Here is a 23,484-nt window from a genome sequence, read left to right on the forward strand (position 1 = left end):
TTAAAATTCTACACTCTGCTCAGAAGCTTTCGATTAACCTCCCAATATCCTCAACAAAGTAATATAGAGGAATGCTTTTTATGCCCATCCTGAAAACATTTGTAAATGTTTGTAAATGACAAATTTGTGTAAACAAAATCATGGTAACAATTCACAAGGAACTGTACAGTACATTCCATTTACGGAACCTGCAGATCATATTGCTTTTATTCTGAAGTAAATTATAGGTTGCGTTTTATAGCTGCAACTGATCAAACGTAGGCTACTATTGCTTTTAGTTTAAGCAAGACTACGTCTTATAGTTTGTCAGTTCGTATCATCCTGCAAAGTTAGTGGACAGAACATAAATGAGCGTACAGCGTTAACATCATCTAGCCCTTTAGCGATAATTTTGTTTATTGAGCAATGACAAAATAGCATTTCAAATTGGTGAAAATTCAGCATTTTGGTCGTCGATGCAGGGGCAGTAAACCTTAAGCTTCGAACATGCCTTTACATAGGAAAGTTCTGGGTACATCCCACTTACAATTTATAACTAGCCAGTAGAAAAATTATAAAAAAAATTATGTTAAAACGGAAAGTGAAATTTACCCTTTTTTTCAAAAAATTGAAAGTTTGACCCCCCTGCGGGGGCAGAAGATGCACCCCCAAACTGACAAAATTTTGCACACGTATTTTTTTCATGCATGTGCCACTTTTTATGACTAGCCGTTTTTGAATTTCAAAAAAAAAGTCAAAAACAGCCCAACCTAGTGAACAGCATACCCTTTTTTATCAGTAGCCATGCACAAATAAAAAATAGAAAAGTTTTAGGTGAAAACAGAGATGTTACTCAGCATGGACAATTGGACATAAACATAAACTTTGCATTTAATGCAACTTATGTTAGCATTATCTGCATGCTTAATAGCCTACTTGAAACACTTATATTACGTTTTGTGGCTCTCAGTTGGTCATTTTTGCCAAAATATGTAACAGAATCACTCTTTTGTTAAAAAAGGTTGCCGACCACTGCTCTAGAACAAGCACAACTAAAGGACTCGCAAAAGCGATTGTCGCTTCTGTCTGACTCCAACTGACGTCATAATCCGCGTGTTGCGCAATGCAATCCGCCATTGCAGGAACGTGGCCAAAAATACAAGCGCTTGGAAAACCATAGTTTTGATAATTTTTATTGAGATAAATATAGCTTTAAAAAGTAAGGGCGAGGTTGGTATTTATAGATTGAAACATGAACTTTCAGATAAAGTGCGGTCAAAGTCATCGTGCAGTTGCACTTTAAATCTTTTGATAAAATTTTATATAATGCTCACCTGGATTCTTTTGAGACAGCAAATTGTTGATCAATGCTTGATTTAAAGATGCAAACGTTAGTTAGCAGTCTATCAGCACTTACAGTTTAGCCATGACTATGATTTCAAATGAAATAGCCTATTGGTTGCAAATGAAAAAATTGAACAATTCTTTTTAAAGGTGAACCCAGAGGAGGCAAGTGTTGCATTGGATGGAGTTTGTGCCCACACACAGCACAAGGGTAGCGTCCTGAGTCTTTAAGTTGATGCAACTTCTTTCGGCTGATCAAAAATGGATTCTTTTGCATTCACAAGCTTTCATTCACAAGATTCTTTTGACTCACTAGCTTAAACTTTATATGACTGGGTTGACAGTTGGCCCATTAGCAAAGTCACTTCCTATTAATTTATGCGCTCATGCATACAAAGACTGCAAGCAATATAACAAACAGTTACAAATTGAAGTGAGTAAAGTCACGTTTAGACTCAAATGTTGGCATTAACTGACGAGAAGCAATCCGGGCACGAATGAAGCCGTCTCGATATTTCGATCCACATACCGCTTTAGATGCGTATGTAACCAGCTTCAAGAGCCTTTCAACAGCCTGCGTGTCACATGGAAATTTGGGGAAAAATACATTGGAAGTCATATCTATCATGATGAATTGCGGAGCTCAGCATCTGTCATGGTTTTAATTATATGAGGCTCCGTGATAGCAAGATCTGTCCAGTTAATCAATTCGAAGTATTTCACTGTATCAAAATTAAGCTTTGCGGAAACGTTAAATATTTGTATTTTTCCACTGGGTTTGCAGCTCTAGCTTTCATCACTCCACGCAGGCCTAGTTCTCGAATATGTGGTCGATGGTAAGTTATCATAGCCAAAATTAATTCTGGATGAGCAAAGTATGAGTTGCGGTGCATCCTATAACTGGGTTGATAATTTTCTTGTGCTTTGAACTAAGATATCGTGATGTGGTTATCATTTGGTGAATGTGTCTAGCTCCATCTTTGCAAAGTGAGTGTGATTTTATTGTGAACCACATTGGAGCATAAACACGGATAATGAACATAACCAATGCTTGCAGTTTCTCATACGGATTGTTATGGCTGACATATAATCTAAGGGTTCTATTAATTAGCTGTAGTCAGCCTTCGTGAGTGTCTGAGTGATTCAAGCATCCTGGGTTTCGCATCGCCAGATCAATGCTACATTCACCAGTGCAGTCAAACTGGTATACGCTGAATGGTGAAGATTGGTGAAGGGAAGCACCAAGTAATAATATAACTAGGCCATCACCCAGTAGGGTTACCCGTACTAGTCTAAGTGAACTGCCTTTTAATCTGTAAGAAACTTTCATTAAACTTTGTGGAACCTGCAGTGCAAGCAAATTCCAATAATTGTACTATAAAGCTTCTTTTATATCTAGTATTCTTTTGAAGAATCAAATACTGCATCAGCTAATTGTTGAGATACCCAACCAAGTATTTTAGCAATGGTGATAAAATGGTCAATTGTAGCCTATTTGTTTAAACACAAGTCGCTTATTATGACATTATAAAGCGCATAAGTGAGTCACACAGTATTTATGCTTTTGACCATTTTTGTGGGAGAGTGTCTCCAACCCGATATTAGGGAAATTAAAACCTTGCGGGGGTCAAAAAATTGTCAAAACCCCAAAAAAATTTGCATGTATGTTATTATGGGTATATTGAACCTTTTTGACATACTAGCTTAGAAAAATAAAAATTTTGGATTTTTTGATCCACCCTAATGTCTAGGGCCTAGGCATTCAGAGATGATGATCAGGTCGTCAGCATAGAGGAGTTCCCAAGGACAACCCGTACGGAAGTCACAGATAGTGCCTCAAGTACCATAATGAATAGTACAGGGCTGAGAACAGACCCCTGATGCAAACCGACTTTGACTTCGAAGTCGTCACTGTGACTGTCTCCTACACATACTTTGCATTTAGTTCGCTTGTACATACTCTGAACGAGTCTGACAATCCACTCATTTACTCCAAGCTTTCTCATAGACCACCAGAGAACCTCCCTTTGGACCCGGACGAAAGCTTTCTCCAGATCGATAAAAGCAAAGTAGAGTTTTTTGTTTGCACCGAGAAACTTCTCCTGTAGTTGTCGGACGATGAAGGTGGCATCGGTGGTGTCTCGTCAGTCGTTGTGGCATGAAGCCGATCTGCATCTCGTCAATGGAGACTGCGTCTCTGATGATGTTGTCAGCAACCCTTTCAATCACCTTCATCACCTGGTCTAATAGCTTCTAACTCTTTAGTTACCTCTTTGTAGGGCATCTCCTTTGCCTTTATAACAGTTGATGATGATTCTCTCCTCCCAATCTTCCGGTACTGCAGTGCACCCTCTCTGATGATATCATTGGCCAGATCCGTGGTGAGTTGGATTCCAGTGTAAAAACTGGCTGCCCAAAAAAGCTGCCCATAAAAGCAGCCCAAAAAAGAATCTGGGCTTCTTGAGTTTCCATCAAGATAAACAAAAAAATGACGTAGTGGAAGTTCATTTGTGTGTAGTAGATGAACTAGCCTACCCATTGTAAAGGCCTTTGGAGTTCTACTTCAAGCATCCTTGTGCACCCCAACTTAACACCAGTCATATTAGCTGCACCATCAGTACCTATGATTACCAAGTTTTCTTCAAGATCGGTATCCTTGATGCTATTGTAGATGCCTTTGGCAATCGTTCTTACTCTTCCATCTTCAGAAGCAAAATGAGTTAGATAGTATTCCCCAGGTTCTCCGACTATCACATGATGTTCTTCCAGGCAGGTTGACTGGTATGATTTTCCATTTTCCAGTTGTATTGTTGTAAGTAAAGGTAGCATCTTTCCGGTCATCAACATAAACACCATAAATTAATTTGAAAAATTTTGTTTGGTCTTGTTGAATTTGTTCTCGATATTTATGTCGTTCTCGTCTAAGCTTGTTTTTATCAATTACATGTGTTTTATTACTAACATTTATCATTCCAACATCAGTCAAAACTGCATTTGCCATAGAGGCTGCTACTCTGTCAGACATTAGAAACCTTTCTGCTGTGTTTGCCAAGTTGGGCCATTCCAGCCTATTTTGTGAGATTGGCTGTGATGCACTAAGTTGCAGAATCAGTTGATGATTGAGAACTACTATCATAATCTGATAAGAAGTTTTGTTCTTGTTGCATTTTAGAATTTGCTATGTCACCAGAAGAACCTCCAACAATATGAAGCCTTGATTCATCAGGATTTTCTTTTAGGTATTCACTGGCATTTGATTTTGTTTTGATACTTCTTTGAAATCGAAGATCTGTTTGCGTCAATGGATTGTATGTTTTTGATATTATCCTTTTTTGTGGTATATGAAAGTTTTGAACGTTTAGATTTTGGATAACCATCGACTGCTTTAAATTCTTTCATCATGTCAAAGATCTTCTTTCCAACCGTCAATTCATGTATTGGATAAATGTTACTCCACACCCATTTATTGACGAGCTCTGTAGCAACAACTCTTGCACCATTCATAGACAAAAATTTTTCTTCATTTAACATGCATTCAATTACTTCTCGTTTAGTAGGCAGTGTTCTATTTGGAAATGTACTCCGAAACATGTGTCCGCTGTGGAAAACCTTTGTTAGCTTTACTGATCTTTTTCTGGTTTCCATTTTCAGCTGTGCAGCAACGATGCAACTTAAATTTAACTTGTCTTATTATGTTTCTTATTTCAATACAATCGATTGCAACTTTATTCATGAGAAATCTCAAACAAGAATATTGTATTTAACTCTCTTTGGCAACTTGTAAAAAGTTAGTAGAATTTCATAAAACTTCACAATTCCAGTTTTTCCACTTATGTAATTTTCAATGTATTGTTGCTTGAACGCTGGAGGGAGATATTAAAAAGTCTTGTTCCAAACTTAAAGGAATTGTCAAATTTGATGGTGGTTACCTAATTACTGTGACTGGTCAAGGTGTTATCATCCTTTTCACTTTTGCATGCTTGTGGAACCCTTGCCCATTTTGCCAACTGCACTGGTAACTGTAATAATGCCCAAAATAGAGTTTTTTGAAAATAACTTCATTTTTAGACATTTTATGGCAAAATGTTCTCTTCAGACAAATAGGAACATGCTTCTTCTGCTTCTTTTGATACCAGTTTTGGTTCTCTATGACCATCGCTTACAAAGCTAAAGCACTTTTCAAAAAAATGACATTTTTGTTTACATTGACAAAAATTGTAAAAACTAAACTGTAAAAACATCTTCAAGTATTCCAGTGACGACGCGACAACCTCATCCTCCGATACAGCATTTGATGATTTCGATTCTGACTAGTTCTTTATCCAACAAGACTAGTTCTTTATCAGACTTTGTGTTGCTCGCAGTATCGCAATTGTGCCGAAATTATGTTAGTGTAAACGTAAATCGAGGCAATCTTCTCGCAGGGAGCTATTAATTTGTTACCCGTTGGCCTACCTGGTTGAGCAATTAACATTATTTTATGATAATTCAATGTCGCTATTTGTCGAATTAATGTAAAACAAACGTAAATTTCTTCTTGGGCATTGTTGTTAACCAAGCAGCAAAATTCGGTATTTTTGCATTGATTTCATGTCTGTAGACGTTGAATCAATGTAGAAATGATGGTTTTTGCTGTCTGGGTACGCAATATAATCTGTTGGGAAAATTAAATCGATTTGTGCTGACTCGAACATTGAATCAACCCAACATTAACTTACTTTTTGCCCTGAGTTATTTAACGTTAATTAATGTAACAGCGTGCGTATCGCGTTGCTCGCTTTATCGCCACTTTTGGTATTATTACATCTCAACAAATCAAACAGTGCGGTCGTGATAGACTACTCTAGTATATTTTTCGCTTCTTGTTTTACATGTTTTGGTACAATTTTGTCGTAATAAACGTTCACAGCAATTGCCGAGGCAATTTCAACTTTTGGCCCCGGCAACGTTTTTGACGAAGTAAAAATATGCTAATTTAGAAGACTGCGTGAATAGTCCAAGGTGAGGTCTTGTTGCGATGTTTTTCCTGATTAAACTCCCGCTGCGAGTAACTACGGTAACACAGGAAGAAATTTTGAACAATTTTTGTCCTAATTAAGTGCTCGTTTTGCGACGGCATTATTATTGCCGTAGCACAGGGGTTCTTAACTATTTTTGTCTCGTTTACCCCTTGTCGAATGAAAAAAGTAAAATTTACCCCCACCGTTTTGGTGGCCCATTGTGATGTCATCGTGTCCAGTCAACCATGCGAAGAAATGCAAAACATCCTTTTTTGTCTGGATATACTATCCAAATATCAAAAACAAGCTGTTTATTTGCAGAAGACACGATTGTTCTTGATGGGGACCTGTGAAAACTAATGGCTACTCAAATGTCATTTACCTATGATAAAAGCACACAAGAGTGTTGAATTTTTTTTCTTTTATTGGTAACTGACACGCAATTTCAACAATCCATCAGTGAGACTTGTGTGCTTTCTCTCGGCTGCCTTTTTTTCAACAGCTACGCCCACCCAACTTATTACACCCTGGGTAGAGGTGAGCGGCGTATATTGACAACCAGCTTAAACCAGGACTCGAACCAGGATTGCATGATTGGAAAGCGTGTGCCTTATTCAATGTGCCAACTCAATTAGGATTGTTGTCCTAATCTGGACATTTAACCCTATCTGGTATTCGTTTTAAAGACACACAAAAAGCACGAGACATGGCCCCTTTGCCACGCCCTGACTAATCGCTTATAACTCAGCCGCTAAATATCGCACATATGAGAAAATTGGCATGCACATAGTCAAATGCTTTTATTTTATATTGTAATATAATTATTTGTTTTCGAAATAAATGCTTAGTTTGTGTATTCTGAAAACATGTTGCAAAAAAGCTTTAAAAACGCGAATTTTGCAAGCATTTAGTCATTTCATGCCCGATTTTCTACGTTCGAATTTTAATTTTGATGATTTGTGAACATTCAAAAAAATACTTTGAAACAAATTATTTTTTCCTACAATAAATGCAGTATTTTTCATATTCATACTACATCAAGCGGTTTTAAGGTTATTGTGATGAATTGCTTCTCCGCAGGTGGTCATGGCTGCTTAGCATTGTAGTATCTCTCATGACAAATCAAGATGAATGAAAGCATAAAATAGTTGTGCGATCCCAGCCAGGAAATCATTTTTTTACATTGATTCAACGTTGGCAGATTGATTTTCTGGTTGAAATAACTCTAGTTTATCACATTCTTTCCCAGCCAGCAAAATTGGTCCTTTTTTACATTTATTTAACGTCTGCAGACGTCGAATCATTGTTGAAAGTGGTTGATTTACTGGCTGGGTTAGAAGTATAGGTAACACGATTTCTAGTCAGCTGTTTTGTCAGGCGTTTCATTTCATAGAGTGCAGCTTTCATTTCAACCTGCCAAAATGATTTAAAATCAGAAAAAAAAACAACTTTTTTTTGATACTTTTCAATGTAGCTAAACGTTGAAACGATATAAAAGCCAACTTTTCTGCCTGAGCTGCTGCATTTTGCTAAATTTCCCAGACAGAAAAACCCGTCATTTTTCAGACGTTGAATCAATGTAAAAGTGACGGGTTTTTCTGTCTGAGTTGTTTAACTTAAGTCTGGCAATGTCAAGACAATGAAGCAATGTAAGAAAAGTTAATTTTACTTTTCAAGATTCAAAATGAAATGTACCACAATTGTGGATCAACACACATCGAATGATAGTGGAGTTATGAAAAATTTAGTTTACAAGCATTTAGCAAAACACAATGCTTGCTGTTCTGTCGTAAGCAGTCAGGTAGTGCTGACGCCAGTAAGATCGCTCCTTCTCAACTGGGGCCTACAATCCTACATGTCATGAATGGCTTCATAGTTTCAACATGTGCAAAAAGGCATGTTGCATTTAAGGCAACGATGAGAAACTTTGCTGAGATTATTTATTTTTTGGAATAACTAGTTCCTCTGAAGTCGTCTGCACATATGGTACAACGCTTCGTGGATGGCTGTGGTTGATGATTTGGTTGAGATTAGCCCTGTTTTTCTTTTCAGAAGTAGCAAAGTGTAAATACTAAACTAAAGTAACGGATCATTCCTAGTTGCCCAAAGTTTGCTTTTCATGCTTTGTACACATCGAATCTTCGCAAAACTTCACTTGCCGAGATCGTGTAATGACGCAACAAAAACTGCCTGGATTGAGATAAAATGATAAATTGTACTATGAGTCGCATTGTGTTTCGTTCTTAGTTTTAATGTGTGATTGATGACTTGACTCGCGGTTGACTGCGGCCACTGTGTATACAATAGCAGAAGCAATGAGTCATTTTGAGGCCGATTGCCAAAATATAGGAATTTAGACAAAATTTCTGAACAACCTGTGACAAAATGCTTATTGTGAACCACATAATATTCCAAAAATAACCAAATTAGGTTTAAACGATGCTCAAATGATAAAAAGTAAAAGTCAAGAAATATCAGCGTTTCAGGAAAATTTCTTCTATATAAAATTTCAAAACTAGTGAAGGGCATGGCCATTTGGTCACGTCTGATAACAGGTCAAGTTAAACATCAACCAACACTAAAGATTTACAATCAACTGGAAAATTGTTGCCAGCTCAAAGCCATAACAATGGTGTGGATGAAGAAGATGTAATTTATGTCTCACAGAAAAAATTGTCATTGCCACTGCACATCCCTTTTTGTGCATAACAAAAAAGAGAAATTCATTCAAGTGCAGGCACAGGAACAAATTTGAATTAAAAAACTACAAATAGTAGGCTTATGACTTTTTTTTACCTTCTGCACATTATTACCCACGCTTTTTTGATTATATATGTTATAATTTCACAATGCATGTCAATTCGATATTTCACACTGTTTACTTAATCTTTTCAATATCATTTAAAATAACATTTTTGTCGTTAGCAACGTCATAATCAAAATTGTTCACTATTTTTTGCCAGTAAAATGTTTACACTTTACACCGTACGGTATGTTACTCTTATAACTGACCTGATTATTGTTATCTAACTTTTTAACTAACACGATTTGGTTATAGGCCACTTCACGGAACTACCAAGTGACTGCCATGCCTACATTTGTTTTTGAGCATCAAAGCGTTGTAAAAGCTAGAGTACGAGGTGCCGATAGTGCTCTTCTTGAAAACAAATTAGAAGAATTATCACAATCGGTTTCAGGCAATTCTCCAACTAAAGAATCTGCTTTAGTACCTGGAATGGTATGTGTATATTTTTTTTGATAAAGTCCTGTTTTAATTGTATAATTTTAAGAATTTGAACATTGCAAAAAGCAACAATAATACTTTAAGGAACAATAAATTAAAAAAACTCATTTCTTTTTGTTTAATTTGTTACTTTAACAATATATATGTACCTATTTAATTTACAATCTATTTAATTACAATCGTACATCATAGCAATGTCATGGTTTATGCATGATAATGATTTTTATGATGTATTTTGCACTCACTCGTACTAAAAACTATGCTTCTTTATTTATGAATAACAATCATGCTTTTGAAATTACAGTAGGCTACTTAATCTTGTTGAAGCAAAGTGCTAAGTTCTAAACTCCTGCCCAAATTTTCTGGTTGGATTTAGGATGTCATGCAATAGGCTCTTTATCTTACCAATGTTAAGGTAGCTTGAACTTGGTCCATTATCAGTTTACTCCCTATAACATGTATAGTTGTATACCATGTTGTTAAATAACAAATTTTAATTTATGAGAACATTTTGTAGAAACTTAGGAGAACTAAAATTTGAAAATGCACTTCAACTGTGAAAATTCAAAACCAAAATTCCGCTCTCACGGAATCTAGGTCACGCTTCCCCACAAATGCCACTCTCACGATAGGCTATTACTCATAAAAAAGGCACTACCGGTATATTATGAAATAAGCGGGGAATTGAAAAATACACACTCAGAGGCAAAATTTCACAGAGAACAGATCGAACGCCTTTAGAACGAGAAGATAAGTTTCACGACGGGAAAATGTCGCTTTTCTGACACCCGATAAATCTTTCGCCGACGCAAACCTAGACTAACAACAATAAATGCCGAACACGCGCATTTATTAAACAATAAAAACAATGAAAACTATTAATACTACAAAAAGTGCTCAATGCCAAGCAAAAAGGCAAAGCAGAGCGAATTAAATCAAATGTAGTTATTACTATCTGAAGCCTTTACAAATTGTTTCACCTAACAGATCATCAGAAGGTCTGTAAAAACATGTAAACAGTAAAGAATCGATAATTCTGAAAAGATATTAAATATTACAACTGTAATTTAATCTGCCAAAAAAAATCTCTAAACCTGTACTTCCTGAGGAGATATTAAATATTACAACTGTAATTTAATCTGCAAAAAAAACCTCTAAACCTGAATTCCTGAAAAGATATTAAAGATATTAAATATTATAACCGTAATCCAATCTGCAGATCGGAACTGGTCGGCAAATATCATCATATTAACATCAATCAATTTGTCCCAATGGAAACCAAGCAACATGATGGCAACATCTATGACATCACAAAGAAGCAAAATGCTTGTTATGATCGGCGCATCCTGTAGTAATCTGAACAGAATGAACAAAAATTGTTTTTAAACCTGTAAAAATTAAATGAGATTTACAACCTGTAAAAATGAAATGAAATTCAATTTTTTCAAAATTATAACCTGTAAAAATCCCAAGGAATTGTGATGATGTAACCTGTAGTGTCCTGAACAAATGAAATAAAATCTGTTTATAAACCTGTAAAAATTAAATGAGATTTATAGCCTGTAAAAATCAAATGAAATTTTAAAAACCTGTGAAAATCAAAAGGAATTTATTTTATTTTGAAGTACTTGAGTTTAAATTTGTTTCTATGACGACATTTGCCGACCAGTTCCGAACGCTTGTTCAAAAGGTGGCCACTATCAGCCTTCAGAATGGCCAGCTTTTCAGCCAAACATAGGCCACAATTGTTACGACCATCACCACTATAAGGCCGAGCACAGCTGTGGATGGACCAAGTTATTTGAGGATCAACACCCTTGTCCTTAAGGTCCCAAACTGCCTTAGATAGTTCGGTACTGTTTCGTTTAGACCTATCCATGAAGGTACATTTATGGTTGGAAAAACGTTTTTTAAAAGTAGTTTCGCAACAACCAATGTAATTAAGAACCTTCGGGCTGTTATCAATAGTAGCTTTGTAAACAATGGCCTTCTGCAAGCATTGCCCATTCAAAGGACATTCTGGCCTCACCCTACAATTGCAACCAGGCTGCGATGGTATATTATCAGCCTGCAATATTGCTTTATTGTGGGAGGATATGACGCTTGCAACATTCGGAGTACAACTGTAGCTCAGCTTAATAGTATTACGGTTGAATATTTTGTGCAATCTATGATGGGGTGGAAAGTGTATGGAAACAAGTTTGAAAAATTCCTTACCAATATTGCTATCAACCTGCAAGCTGAAAGGAGGGTTAAACCATAAAATTTTCCGGCTCCTTTTCCTAGATGTTCGTAAGTTATTAGCAGGGTTGAAACTGATTTTCTTGATGTCACTTTGAATTTGCTATCTGGTAAATTCTGGCCTTATAGAAAACCCAATAATGATCTAATTTACATCTATGCCCAGTCCAATCACCCACCCAACATTAAGAGACAAATCCCGACTATGATTTCAAAGCGATTGTCCGCCACATCATTTGGCCAAAATGAATTTGATAAGACCGCATCTGTTTATAACGATGCCCTTTTGAAAAGTGGTTTTGCGGAGAGAGTTTGCTACAACCCTGCTAATAACTTACGAACATCTAGGAAAAGGAGCCGGAAAATTTTATGGTTTAACCCTCCTTTCAGCTTGCAGGTTGATAGCAATATTGGTAAGGAATTTTTCAAACTTGTTTCCATACACTTTCCACCCCATCATAGATTGCACAAAATATTCAACCGTAATACTATTAAGCTGAGCTACAGTTGTACTCCGAATGTTGCAAGCGTCATATCTTCCCACAATAAAGCAATATTGCAGGCTGATAATATACCATCGCAGCCTGGTTGCAATTGTAGGGTGAGGCCAGAATGTCCTTTGAATGGGCAATGCTTGCGGAAGGCCATTGTTTACAAAGCTACCATTGATAACAGCCCGAAGGTTCTTAATTACATTGGTTGTTGCGAAACTACTTATAAAAAACGTTTTTCCAACCATAAATGTACCTTCATGGATAGGTCTAAACGAAACAGTACCGAACTATCTAAGGCAGTTTGGGACCTTAAGGACAAGGGTGTTGATCCTCAAATAACTTGGTCCATCCACAGCTGTGCTCGGCCTTATAGTGGTGGTGGTCGTAACAATTGTGGCCTATGTTTGGCTGAAAAGCTGGCCATTCTGAAGGCTGATAGTGGCCACCTTTTGAACAAGCGTTCGGAACTGGTCGGCAAATGTCGTCATAGAAACAAATTTAAACTCAAGTACTTCAAAATAAAATAAATTCCTTTTGATTTTCACAGGTTTTTAAAATTTCATTTGATTTTTACAGGCTATAAATCTCATTTAATTTTTACAGGTTTATAAACAGATTTTATTTCATTTGTTCAGGACACTACAGGTTACATCATCACAATTCCTTGGGATTTTTACAGGTTATAATTTTGAAAAAATTGAATTTCATTTCATTTTTACAGGTTGTAAATCTCATTTAATTTTTACAGGTTTAAAAACAATTTTTGTTCATTCTGTTCAGATTACTACAGGATGCGCCGATCATAACAAGCATTTTGCTTCTTTGTGATGTCATAGATGTTGCCATCATGTTGCTTGGTTTCCATTGGGACAAATTAATTGAAACTTTATCGTAGCGGATGGAGGCTGTCCTTAGTAATTCTGGAGTTTTTTCTACAGATTGGATTACGGTTATAATATTTAATATCTTTAATATCTTTTCAGGAATTCAGGTTTAGAGGTTTTTTTTGCAGATTAAATTACAGTTGTAATATTTAATATCTCCTCAGGAAGTACAGGTTTAGAGATTTTTTTTGGCAGATTAAATTACAGTTGTAATATTTAATATCTTTTCAGAATTATCGATTCTTTACTGTTTACATGTTTTTACAGACCTTCTGATGATCCGTTAGGTGAAACAATTTGTAAAGGCTTCAGATAGTAATAACTACATTTGATTTATTAAACAATATATTTTTCTGTTCAATATAACATTTTGTGTGAAAAGCATTGACTGATTGATTGAATCTTTATCCTCGGACTGGGAAAGCTTCTTGCACAGCTTAATCCTGGCAGTTTCGCATAATCGAGGCTTTGAATCACTGACGCAGATCCGATCACCGAGCTTGACAGAATGAAGTTTCCGATTGTTGAAGTCTTGTTGCTAGGGAACTATTCCATCCATTATATGCCGCTGAATGGAGAGCAGTCCTTAACGTGCGTTGCTCAAGCGCACACCCCAAGAGTCAAACCAGCGCCGCTGGATGTTGAAGCTTCTTCATTCCAGAAGTCACAGGCTAACCAATTGAGCTATCTGGGCGGACGCATTGGCATTGCCGGTTTAAGCAGCTTCACTCACTGAAGCCATGACGTATTTTTCTGTTCAATATAACATTTTGTGTGAAAAAGCATTGCTGGATAAAACAGCTTCACTTACTGAAGCCATGACTAATAACAAATAAATGCACGCACATTGACAAAACAATATATTTTTCTGTTCAATATAAAATTTTGTGTGAAAAGCATTGCCGGTTTAAGCAGCTTCACTGACTGAAGCCATGACATATTTTTCTGTTCAATATAACATTTGGTGTGAAAAGCATTGCCGGATAAAGCAGCTTCACTCACTGAGTCCATGACAAACAACAAATGAATGCACGCGCATTAACAAAACAACGTATTTTTCTGTTCAATATAACATTTTGTGTGAAAGGAATTGCCCTACCTGCCAAGCTGGTACAATCTGCAGACTTTACTAGGAATAGCACCTAAATGAACAGACTCCACAGTGCTCTGCACCTAAATATCCTGACGCCACAGTGTGCGCGTCTATTTGACCGTCGCCTAACTGTCTGCATCTAAAAGACTTGCTCCCCAGTTTATGCAGTTGGAACGGGAACCCACTTGTATTTGGTGTAAGATCAAGACTCTGAGACCTTTGACAACATGCATAGGCGATTGCCGATTAGGCGTAGAGTTTTAAAATTACCGAGGGTTCAGTTATATCCGAATATCACACGCACAAAAAGTCAAATAACATCAAATCACAGCCAACAAAAGTACTGAAAACAGGGAAAAAACTAACAAGTGTCACAAAATCTGCCAAAACTCTCAAAGAAATTGGCAGGTTTAGATGTTTTTACTTTTATATTTCACTAAACATGATGACTAATTATTTTTGCAAATTTATGTCTATTATTATTATTATGTAGAATGCATAGAAGAACTGTTTTTGTGATGGAGATGTAAATGGTATAATTAATATTTTTGCGTTGAACCTGCTAGATACTTTTGTTACTATGCAGGTTGATCTCGAGCAGTACATAGTTGAGAAAAACTGCCTCAATGAAAGTGAAGATCATCCACTGAAGTGGGTGTTTGAAGAAAATAGTGATCTATTTCTTGAGTCGGACTGCGACCCTGAGGTTTGTGTTTGTATAAGAATATAGACAAATTGTAGTATATCCATTTCAGATTGCATTGAATTACTATTCATTGAAAGCCTGAACAGGATATTTCACCATTATTGGGAGCAATAAACGGTTTTAATTAATACTCGATACCTTGCACTTTCATGAAAACAAGCTTTAATACGCTTTAGTCTCCAAAATAATGTTTTTGGTGCCTCATTGAAGGATCAAAATTTTTTTTTTTAACTAAGTAAATTTTCAAGTAATCCGAAATGGGCATAGATTAACATTATATTTGTAACCTGATTAAGTTAGTTACCAAAGCTAGGCTACGGTTCTTTCAAAGATTCACAGTGTTAAATCAGTTAGGACAGTTTTATGGTTTATTTTTGAAAGTTCAAGGCAGACCTGGGAGGAGGGGGGGAGGCAATGTCTTATTAGTCACATTTTTTTTGCAAAAGTATTTTCTTGGAAAAACCTTAAACTTTATCAGCGTCATACTCCAGGTTAAATAAAGATTCCTAAAGTACTTTAGAGACATCTTTCAGTTTTTTGGAAAAATTGACCATGCAACTACTATATTTTAGCAAAAACCATGTTCTCAATTACCGTATTCTATGGACCATAAGGCGCAATTTAAATCCTTTTTTTCCTCATAAATTGATTGTGCTTCTTATAAGCCGGTGCGCCAAATGTATGGATCAAGTAGTGCTTTATTGCCTACACTCAAAACCAGTATCGATACTATTATTATATAAATAAACCACCGTCTTACACAATAAACTACGGTAAAAGCAACTAGCAACTGTGATATTCACTAGGCCTTATTGTACTATTGTGACTTGCTTACATTTATTACGCAACAAGTAAACTGTGATATTCACAGGCCCTGAGTTTAATGAGCTTTATACGGTAACCCATACTCCTTAAAATATGTTGCGTTCTATAGCCCGGTGCGCCTGATGTATGAACAAAAAACTAATCAGAAGCAATTTATTGACAGTGTGCCTTATAATCGGGTGCGCTTTATGGTCCGTAAAATACGGTAGTCATAAAATTTCTTACAATGATAGTGCAATTTGAGCATGTTGGAAAGGGAGAGTGTGCAAAAGCACTATGGTTGTGTCAAATGATTAGTGTTAAATATATGATACACTAAAATTTCTGTCTTTCCTTCTTTTGATCCCAACAAGACAGTGATGTAAAGCAGCTACATGTGTGGACTGTGGCGTGATGGACCTTTAAGTCAAGTTAAAAATAAATAGATCGCTTCTTGTTTATCATAGTTAAGCCAAAAGTACCATGACCAAACAGGCTGGAGTTATTTGCAAAATCACACCAAAAAAAAGTTTTGTCGAGGAAATTGGTGTGACAATTTAGTGACAAGTATCTGATTGGGTTAGGCAAAGAAAATTTATTGTAAAAGAAAAATAGACACTGATGTGTTCTCAACCTTTGTTCCGGTTCCTCGATCTTATAGTCTCTCGATGAACTTATTATTCTCATTTTAAGATGAAAAGTTATTGAAGAATCATTGATTTAGGATGCAACAGAACGATTGAATCATTTAAATGTATAAAATTAGCCAAGTTCAAAAGCTTGTATAATTTATTGATAAAGCTTTCTAGGCCATAAAGACGACTTCTTCAGTATTTTATTCAAATAGAAGATGCTATAAAATTGTTACGGATAGTTGTCATCACTTTGGCTCAGAGAATCTTGATGATATCTAAATGCTAAAGAAATGATCGACATAAAAAAATCTCACCACTTATTTGTTTTTGCTGACAATGTTAACAAAGCTTTTTGACTTCTGTCTCTCAGTTGAAGGGCATTGGAGCCCAACCATCTTCATGACTCCAGATTCCGTTAGTCACTTTTAGAATTGCCCAAAACTGATTTTAAAATACGCAAAGGCAAGCCACAAACTCACAATTGTCTGTTTAAAGATGCATTATTGCGTTTTTATGTGCAAGGCTTCAAAGATCTTAGTTTGGTAGCCTGCTCAAGCCTGCCTCTGAACATGAGTTTAAATTGCTTAATCGAAATGTTGTTTTTACATCCTCCACATGAAAAAATGTGATGTTTAATCTGTGTAGGGCGGTAGGCATATGCAATTCCAATTCAGGTGTACTGTTCCCCAGCTCTAGTCGATAAATGTCTTGTTCTGCAAACTACGGTACTAAATTATGAACAACATTAGAACATTGACTAATAAAACTTTTCTGTTTTAGTGAACCAACCCACCAAACTGTCCACTTGAAGCAGTTGACTGTTTCGTATCATTACTATCATATAAGACTTGTTACTGAATGCAACAAACAGTGTACCAGCCTGATTTTTTAATCATAGATCGATTTTGCTATCACAGCATCCTCAATATGATCATGTCAAGAGCCTGTAATAGCAAAATCGATCTATGATTAAAAATTAAGGCTGGTACCTACTACCTACACTGTTTGTTGCATGTAGTAACAAGTCTTATAACAACATTAGAACATGGAGCATTAGAACATTTTTAGGTCAATAAAACATTGCCTTACTGATGAGTTAGATTTGGCCAATTTCAACTGTTTCTTGGCGATGTAGTTTTAACAACATTAAAATTTGATGTGTTAAAATCATTTGGGTATGGCAATCGGCTGCCAGGAAACATTTTGTATACTTAAATTGATATTTCAATTTTTGCAAAGGTTTCCAAAAAACAAAAACTTTGCTTTACCTAGCTAATGTTAAATTATCTTACTGTTGCTAATCCGATTTTATGCAAAATTCTGGATGAAAATGGTGCAAAAGTTTGCTATGAATTTATATACTGTATCATGGTTATAGGCAAATTCTTCATAAACAATTCTTCGTAAAGCAATTCTTCGTAAGCAATTCTTTGTAAAACAATTGTTCGTAAACAGTTGTTGGTGAAATGAAATCCATAAAAGAATTTTTCGTAAAGCATTTCTTCGTATACATCAAATCTCCATTGCATGCACGAATAAATGCTTTGGGAAGAATTGTTTTACAAAGAATTAACTTTACGAAGAATTGTTTTACGAAAAATTGCTTACGAAGAATTGCTTTACGAAGAACTGTTTACGAAGAAAACGTCGAACACCCTGTATCATATATCAATTTAGTGTAGTTGCTGTCTAATTTTTGTTAGGATTAGTGGTGGAATAAGAAATGTTGTTAATATTTTTTTAGCTCTTGATTTCTTTATCATTTAATCAAGTGGTGAAGATTCATTCTATTTCTTGTCTCGGTCCAGCAAATGGCCATGCTCCCAAAACTTTTAAATTATTTATAAATCAGCCGAGTTCCTTGGGGTTTGATTCTGCTCGAGACAATTCTCCTTTACAAGAAGTTCGGTGAGTTTTATTTAGTTGTTTTAATGTCATTTGACCACTGACCAGTGACTACGCTGCAATGTATTGCTTTAATTAGGGGGAGGAAGTTAATTTTAATCTCATTTTAGCCCTGATTTTAGGATACAAAAGAACATTCTAAGACCTCTAGAAAAAAAAATTAAAATTTCTGTCCAAAAATTTGCCCCTGCCCTGAAAATTACTTTTTACTTAAAATTACCTTGTATTGCATTGACGTTACTTTTTGTTTACGGCATTTAAAGTTTAACTATTATTTACTACTATACCAAACCACATATTAATAATAACGCAAGACAGCCGCAAACAGTTTTTCTGGTCTTGGTTTGTTGTAAAACACTGAAAAGTAGTCATTTTGACTTGTGCGCATATTCCATGCAACATCGTATATTCCATGGAAGTATTTACTTGGAAATTTTTTTAAAAACTACAGCCATTTAATCATGTTACTGGATGTGTTGTATCATAAAGTTACTTTTTAGGCACTGCAAAAAGTTTAATGACAAGATCCGTTGTAGCCTAGGTCATGTCCAGAAGTAGGCCTAATGTACAGTACGATATGTAAATTAGTGATGGTTGCTACTATTGTTAGAACAGATAGTGATGGCAATCACCTACTTATCATTATGAAACAAGTCAAATGTGCATCTATGAATGAATATAGAGCAGGGGTCACCAACCTTTTTTGCATGCGGACACTTTGGCACTAAGGAGAGCTGTGGCGGGCCGCACTAATAAAATTTTAGGTAGATTGACTCTTATGCTAGTAAAAAACTCATTTCGTTCCCATAATTCAGCGTTACATGTTGTTAATATTTATCTTAGAATACCGCAGCAATAAAATTAGTTGAACAACGCTACTGCCAGGCCAAGCTCCTTTAACAACACTTTTGACTTCTTTAACAATGCCTAATAAACGAGACCACTTGTTTGCGCACGTATAGCGAGGCGAGCAGTTTCATCAGAATATTCATCGCCTTGAAGCAAGAATATGGTGTTGTCACTTTGCTTCACTAAAGATATCTTCCAATTAACAGTTTCAATAAACAAGGAAATGTTTGATATATCGCAATACATGCAACAATAGTGACTTGCAAACATATCAGCGAAAAATAGGCTCCAATAACAGGGAAAAAGAAACCAGGCACCATGAAAATCGCTTGTGGAAATCACCGAAAAAACGTACACCATCGTAGATGAACAGTGTTCAATCTAAAAAAGCAATGAATTGGTGTTTCATCCTTTTTGTGAAAGTTTATAAAACCGTCTTTCTTTGATTATTGGACAACTGTCACTTGCGGTTACAGTGTCTTCTTTTAACTATCTTGGTTCCCTCTTAACAGCGGACGCACGATGTAAAAAAGAGATACGAAGATAGGCCTAGCCAAAGACGCATTTAATAGACTACGACTTATTCTATCGGATCGCAAACTTTCTATTCCTCTGATGGTGCGACTTCTCAAAGTGTTGGTGTGGTCTGTTCTCCAGTATGGTTGTGAAACATGGATCTTCAACACAGAAACTAGGCGTAACATTGAAGCAGCTGAAATGTGATTTTACAGAAGGATGCTCAGGATTTCATATACTGATCACATCACAAATGCAGAAGTTTTAAACCAGGTACATCAAGATAAGGATCTATTGAACAACATAACTCAAAGGCAACTCAAATTTCTCAGTTACATCATCAGAAAAGAAGAATTCGAAAATCTTTGTCTAAGCGGTTGCCTTCTCGGTAGACGTGTTTAGAAATTTCAAACTGCTTTCAACTTCGGCTATATAATTTGGTCCAATCTGTTCTGTGTCATATATCATGTTTCTTGTTTTGTAACGGCGTTGTCAAATCGTACTTTTAGTTTGGTTACTAGCAACTGGTGATCTGTTCCACAGTCTTGTCTTTCCCCTGTATATGTCTTTGTCGTCAGAGTGGAGCTTGACCATTTTTGTTAGCATAAAATATAATCAATTTGATTTCTGTAGTGTCCGTTTGGTGAAGTCCAGGTGTACAATCTTGTTTTAGGCTGTTTAAACGTACAGCTACCGCAAAATGACTTCGGACCTTTTTGCGCACAGCAAAATTTACGCCAGGTTTGTATTGTGCATTTCACATCAGATCATACGGCTAACAATAACCATTATGGCTAATAATGCAAAGGTGTGAAAAATGTGTAGAAGATTCTAATAATGAAAAAATATTAAGAAAGGTGTTTTTATTAAAAGGTTTCATTGTATACAAAATGATAGTTTTGCTTGAAAATTTATAAAGGTCCGAAGTCATTTTGCGGTAACTGTAGTGTTGGTTATTGAAAGTTGGTGTTCTTGGCAAAATTGAAATAATCTTTCTCCTGATTCGTTTTGGTGACTCAAACCAAACCCGCCAGTAATTCATGGTTCTAATGTACTTCCAATCTTAGCGTTGAAGTCTCCCATAATGTATATAATATCTTTTGTAACTGCAGACAGTGCACACCGTTTCGACCTTCCGGTCTCGTCAGTGCAGATGATGAACTGTTTTATTTTGATCAACGACGCACGAGTACAAAATAATTGACACGGCGAGAAGAACACAATAAACATAGCCAGGTCAGAGACTTTAAAGAACCGGCCTGCCACGCCCCGTGGAGGCGGGGAGCGGCGTGATTATGGGGTGGCGATGCACCCGGAAGGGAAGTCCACCAGCTTAGGTCACGAGGACCAGGCTGGAGAGTCTAGGTACCTGTGGAAGGAAAGTGTGGATCGAGAATTTTGTGCAACTCGTCCGCAAAAGTTAGAATGGCGGAACGGGCCAGGGAGACGGGCTTTGCTTTCTGCAAACGCAAAAAGGTCAGCTCACGACGGGCCGGGCGACAAAAGTTTTATAAAGCCAGGCAGCGCCCACGTATCTATAACGTGACCGTAACACAGGTACGTTTAACTCCTATACCCGGTCTGCCCGTAGGCAGAGCGGATAAACTTTGGGGTCTCCCACGAGGAAGAGAAGCTTAGCTACAAGGACGATTTGAATACTCGTGGGAGACGAAAATTATATAAAATCTGGAGCAAAGGCTCAATTAATTGGTGTAAAAAAAAAAGATGGTAAGTGGGAATATATTGTATGCTTTACCTACCGAAAAAGTGTTGACGTTGAACCAACGAGCACGGATGTGCACTGGCCAGACGTTGAGGCAGGTTCGCCCAGATGGGTCGGGGGGACTAGCGATCGAAGCATAGATATGACTAGGCTACGTTACCAGAAAAAATATAGAATAGTGGGATGAAACTTTGGAGGTTGCGTCGAGTTGATCAGGAAATCATGTTTATCGATGAGTTACCAGGTTGATCCGAGCGGGAAAGAGCAGCATATCGGGAGAAGGTAGTGTGTGATAATCTAAAATATTGAAATATGAAAATACAGATCCAGTGTTGTTAATGATATTACGTCATTGATAGATGATATGAGTCCATTCACGATATGCAATATATACTTAATTCATATATTGCTATTTTATTTTATTGATGATGATTGTATTCTTCATTGAGCTGCAGCATGCTGATGAAACAACAATTGTTTACAGGTAAATTGATAATGAAACAATGGATTTACATACTATGATGTCACACAATTACTAGCGGGTTTTGAGGTTTGCTGTCTTGCGCGGTCGGATGCTTACTGCAGAGCTTCTGTTGTTGGGGAATTGAGCTTCTGATTGCTGGAATCGTCTTTTCTATGACGTAGCCCCTCCACGAGTGAGCCCGGCGTTCCAAGCTTTCCAAACACGGAGGGAACCTTCGATTGAGATGGAGGCCACTTTTCTAGCCACCTCTGCTACCCCACGAGCAGGAACACCCAAGGCCGCCAAAGCCCGAGAGCTCAACGGAGCATAGCTCCCGAGGGAGCCTACGACGAACGGAAGTGACAGGACGTCCCTGCAAGGGCGCTTCCTGTCTTCCAATATGTTTACACATAACTCGCCGTACTTGTCGTGTTTCCTGTCGGCGGCTTTTCGAAGGGAATCCGCGCCGTAATCGAACGGGCAAGTGACGTCACATACAACCGTGACACCGTCAGGGCGTTGCAGGACAATGTCAGGGCGCAGATCAGCACCGCCCGCTTCCACGTGTTGTGGAACCGTACTATCTATGGTAAGCAAGGGTTGCCATTCGGCAGGTACATGCTTCACGATCTCCCACAATACTGAATTGTGTCGTTCCGTGACAACAGGCATCACGGTAGGGCAGTGGTTCAATATATGAGGGAGAGTCTCTTCCGCTTTCCCACACGTGCGACATATGGCAGGTTTATATGGGTGGCCATGGCTTGGTTTTGATTTCAAGGGAAGTAGGTTTAGGCGGGCTTTATAAGCAAATGCTCAGGCATCCATGCTCAGGCATCCATCATCATCCACTCAGGCATCCGCGAGCAACTCCCAGCTTTAGGAGCGGTCATGTCACGTCGAAATCTCTCCTCAATTTCTTGAGGGGGAATTTTGCAGTGAAGGTCGCAGTTTTTTCCTTCAACAATCCGACAGACCGTTCCCTTCGCGTCCCGCGAGAAGGCGGCTCGCAACTCCACTTCCCTACGATATTGGCTCCGTTCCTGCGCGAACCCCCGCCGTCCGACCGAGGAGAACCCCCGTTCGAACGACGGCGAGCCGCGCGAGCCCGGGCGCCACGATTGAAGCGTGGTTTGCGAGGACGTGTCCTCTTGGGCGGCGAAGTGCCAGCGGTCCACTCTTCCAATTCAATGCAGAACTGGTCGAAATTTATGCCACCCGCTAAAGTAAGGTTCACTAAACTGCAAAGAGCCCGCCTGGAGCTCTTCGTCTTACTTTCCCTGACCGGTTCAACAGGGTCTTGGATGGATCGTTGAGTGTTGGGTGTGATGGACATCCCTGGGGTAGTCTGTGGGAGTCCGGGGTCATGCGTGGCTTGGTTGCATGCCATGGTGTCGCTTCGGGGTCGAGTCAAGGTTTGGGAAGAGATAGTTGAATGGAATTCATTGTGGGTGGTTTGGGTAGGTGGGGTAAAGGGTCGGGCTTCGGCAGACAGCGTCGAGGTACAAGATTGTATAGGACAGATGGAAACAGGATTAAAAGACAAGGAGGAGTGAGATGGGTAGTGTTGGAGAGACTTGGAAGAAGAGGTCTGCATGGGCGGC

General features: G+C 37.6%; 1 protein-coding gene across 1 annotated transcript in view; it reads left to right on the forward strand.

Annotated features, from left to right (window-relative positions):
- LOC145780747 (thioredoxin-like protein 1) overlaps window positions 1-23,484 on the forward strand; it is a 93,927-nt gene that overhangs the window by 54,227 nt on the left and 16,216 nt on the right. The window contains exons 3-5 of the mRNA XM_082592374.1: window positions 9,382-9,561; window positions 14,866-14,985; window positions 18,169-18,332. Of these exons, the coding sequence (XP_082448500.1) occupies window positions 9,382-9,561; window positions 14,866-14,985; window positions 18,169-18,332 (464 nt within the window). The remainder of the gene's footprint in view (window positions 1-9,381; window positions 9,562-14,865; window positions 14,986-18,168; window positions 18,333-23,484) is intronic.

Source organism: Aplidium turbinatum, chromosome 12 (assembly GCF_918807975.1).
Source record: "Aplidium turbinatum chromosome 12, kaAplTurb1.1, whole genome shotgun sequence".
NCBI classification, from domain to species: Eukaryota; Metazoa; Chordata; class Ascidiacea; order Aplousobranchia; family Polyclinidae; genus Aplidium; species Aplidium turbinatum.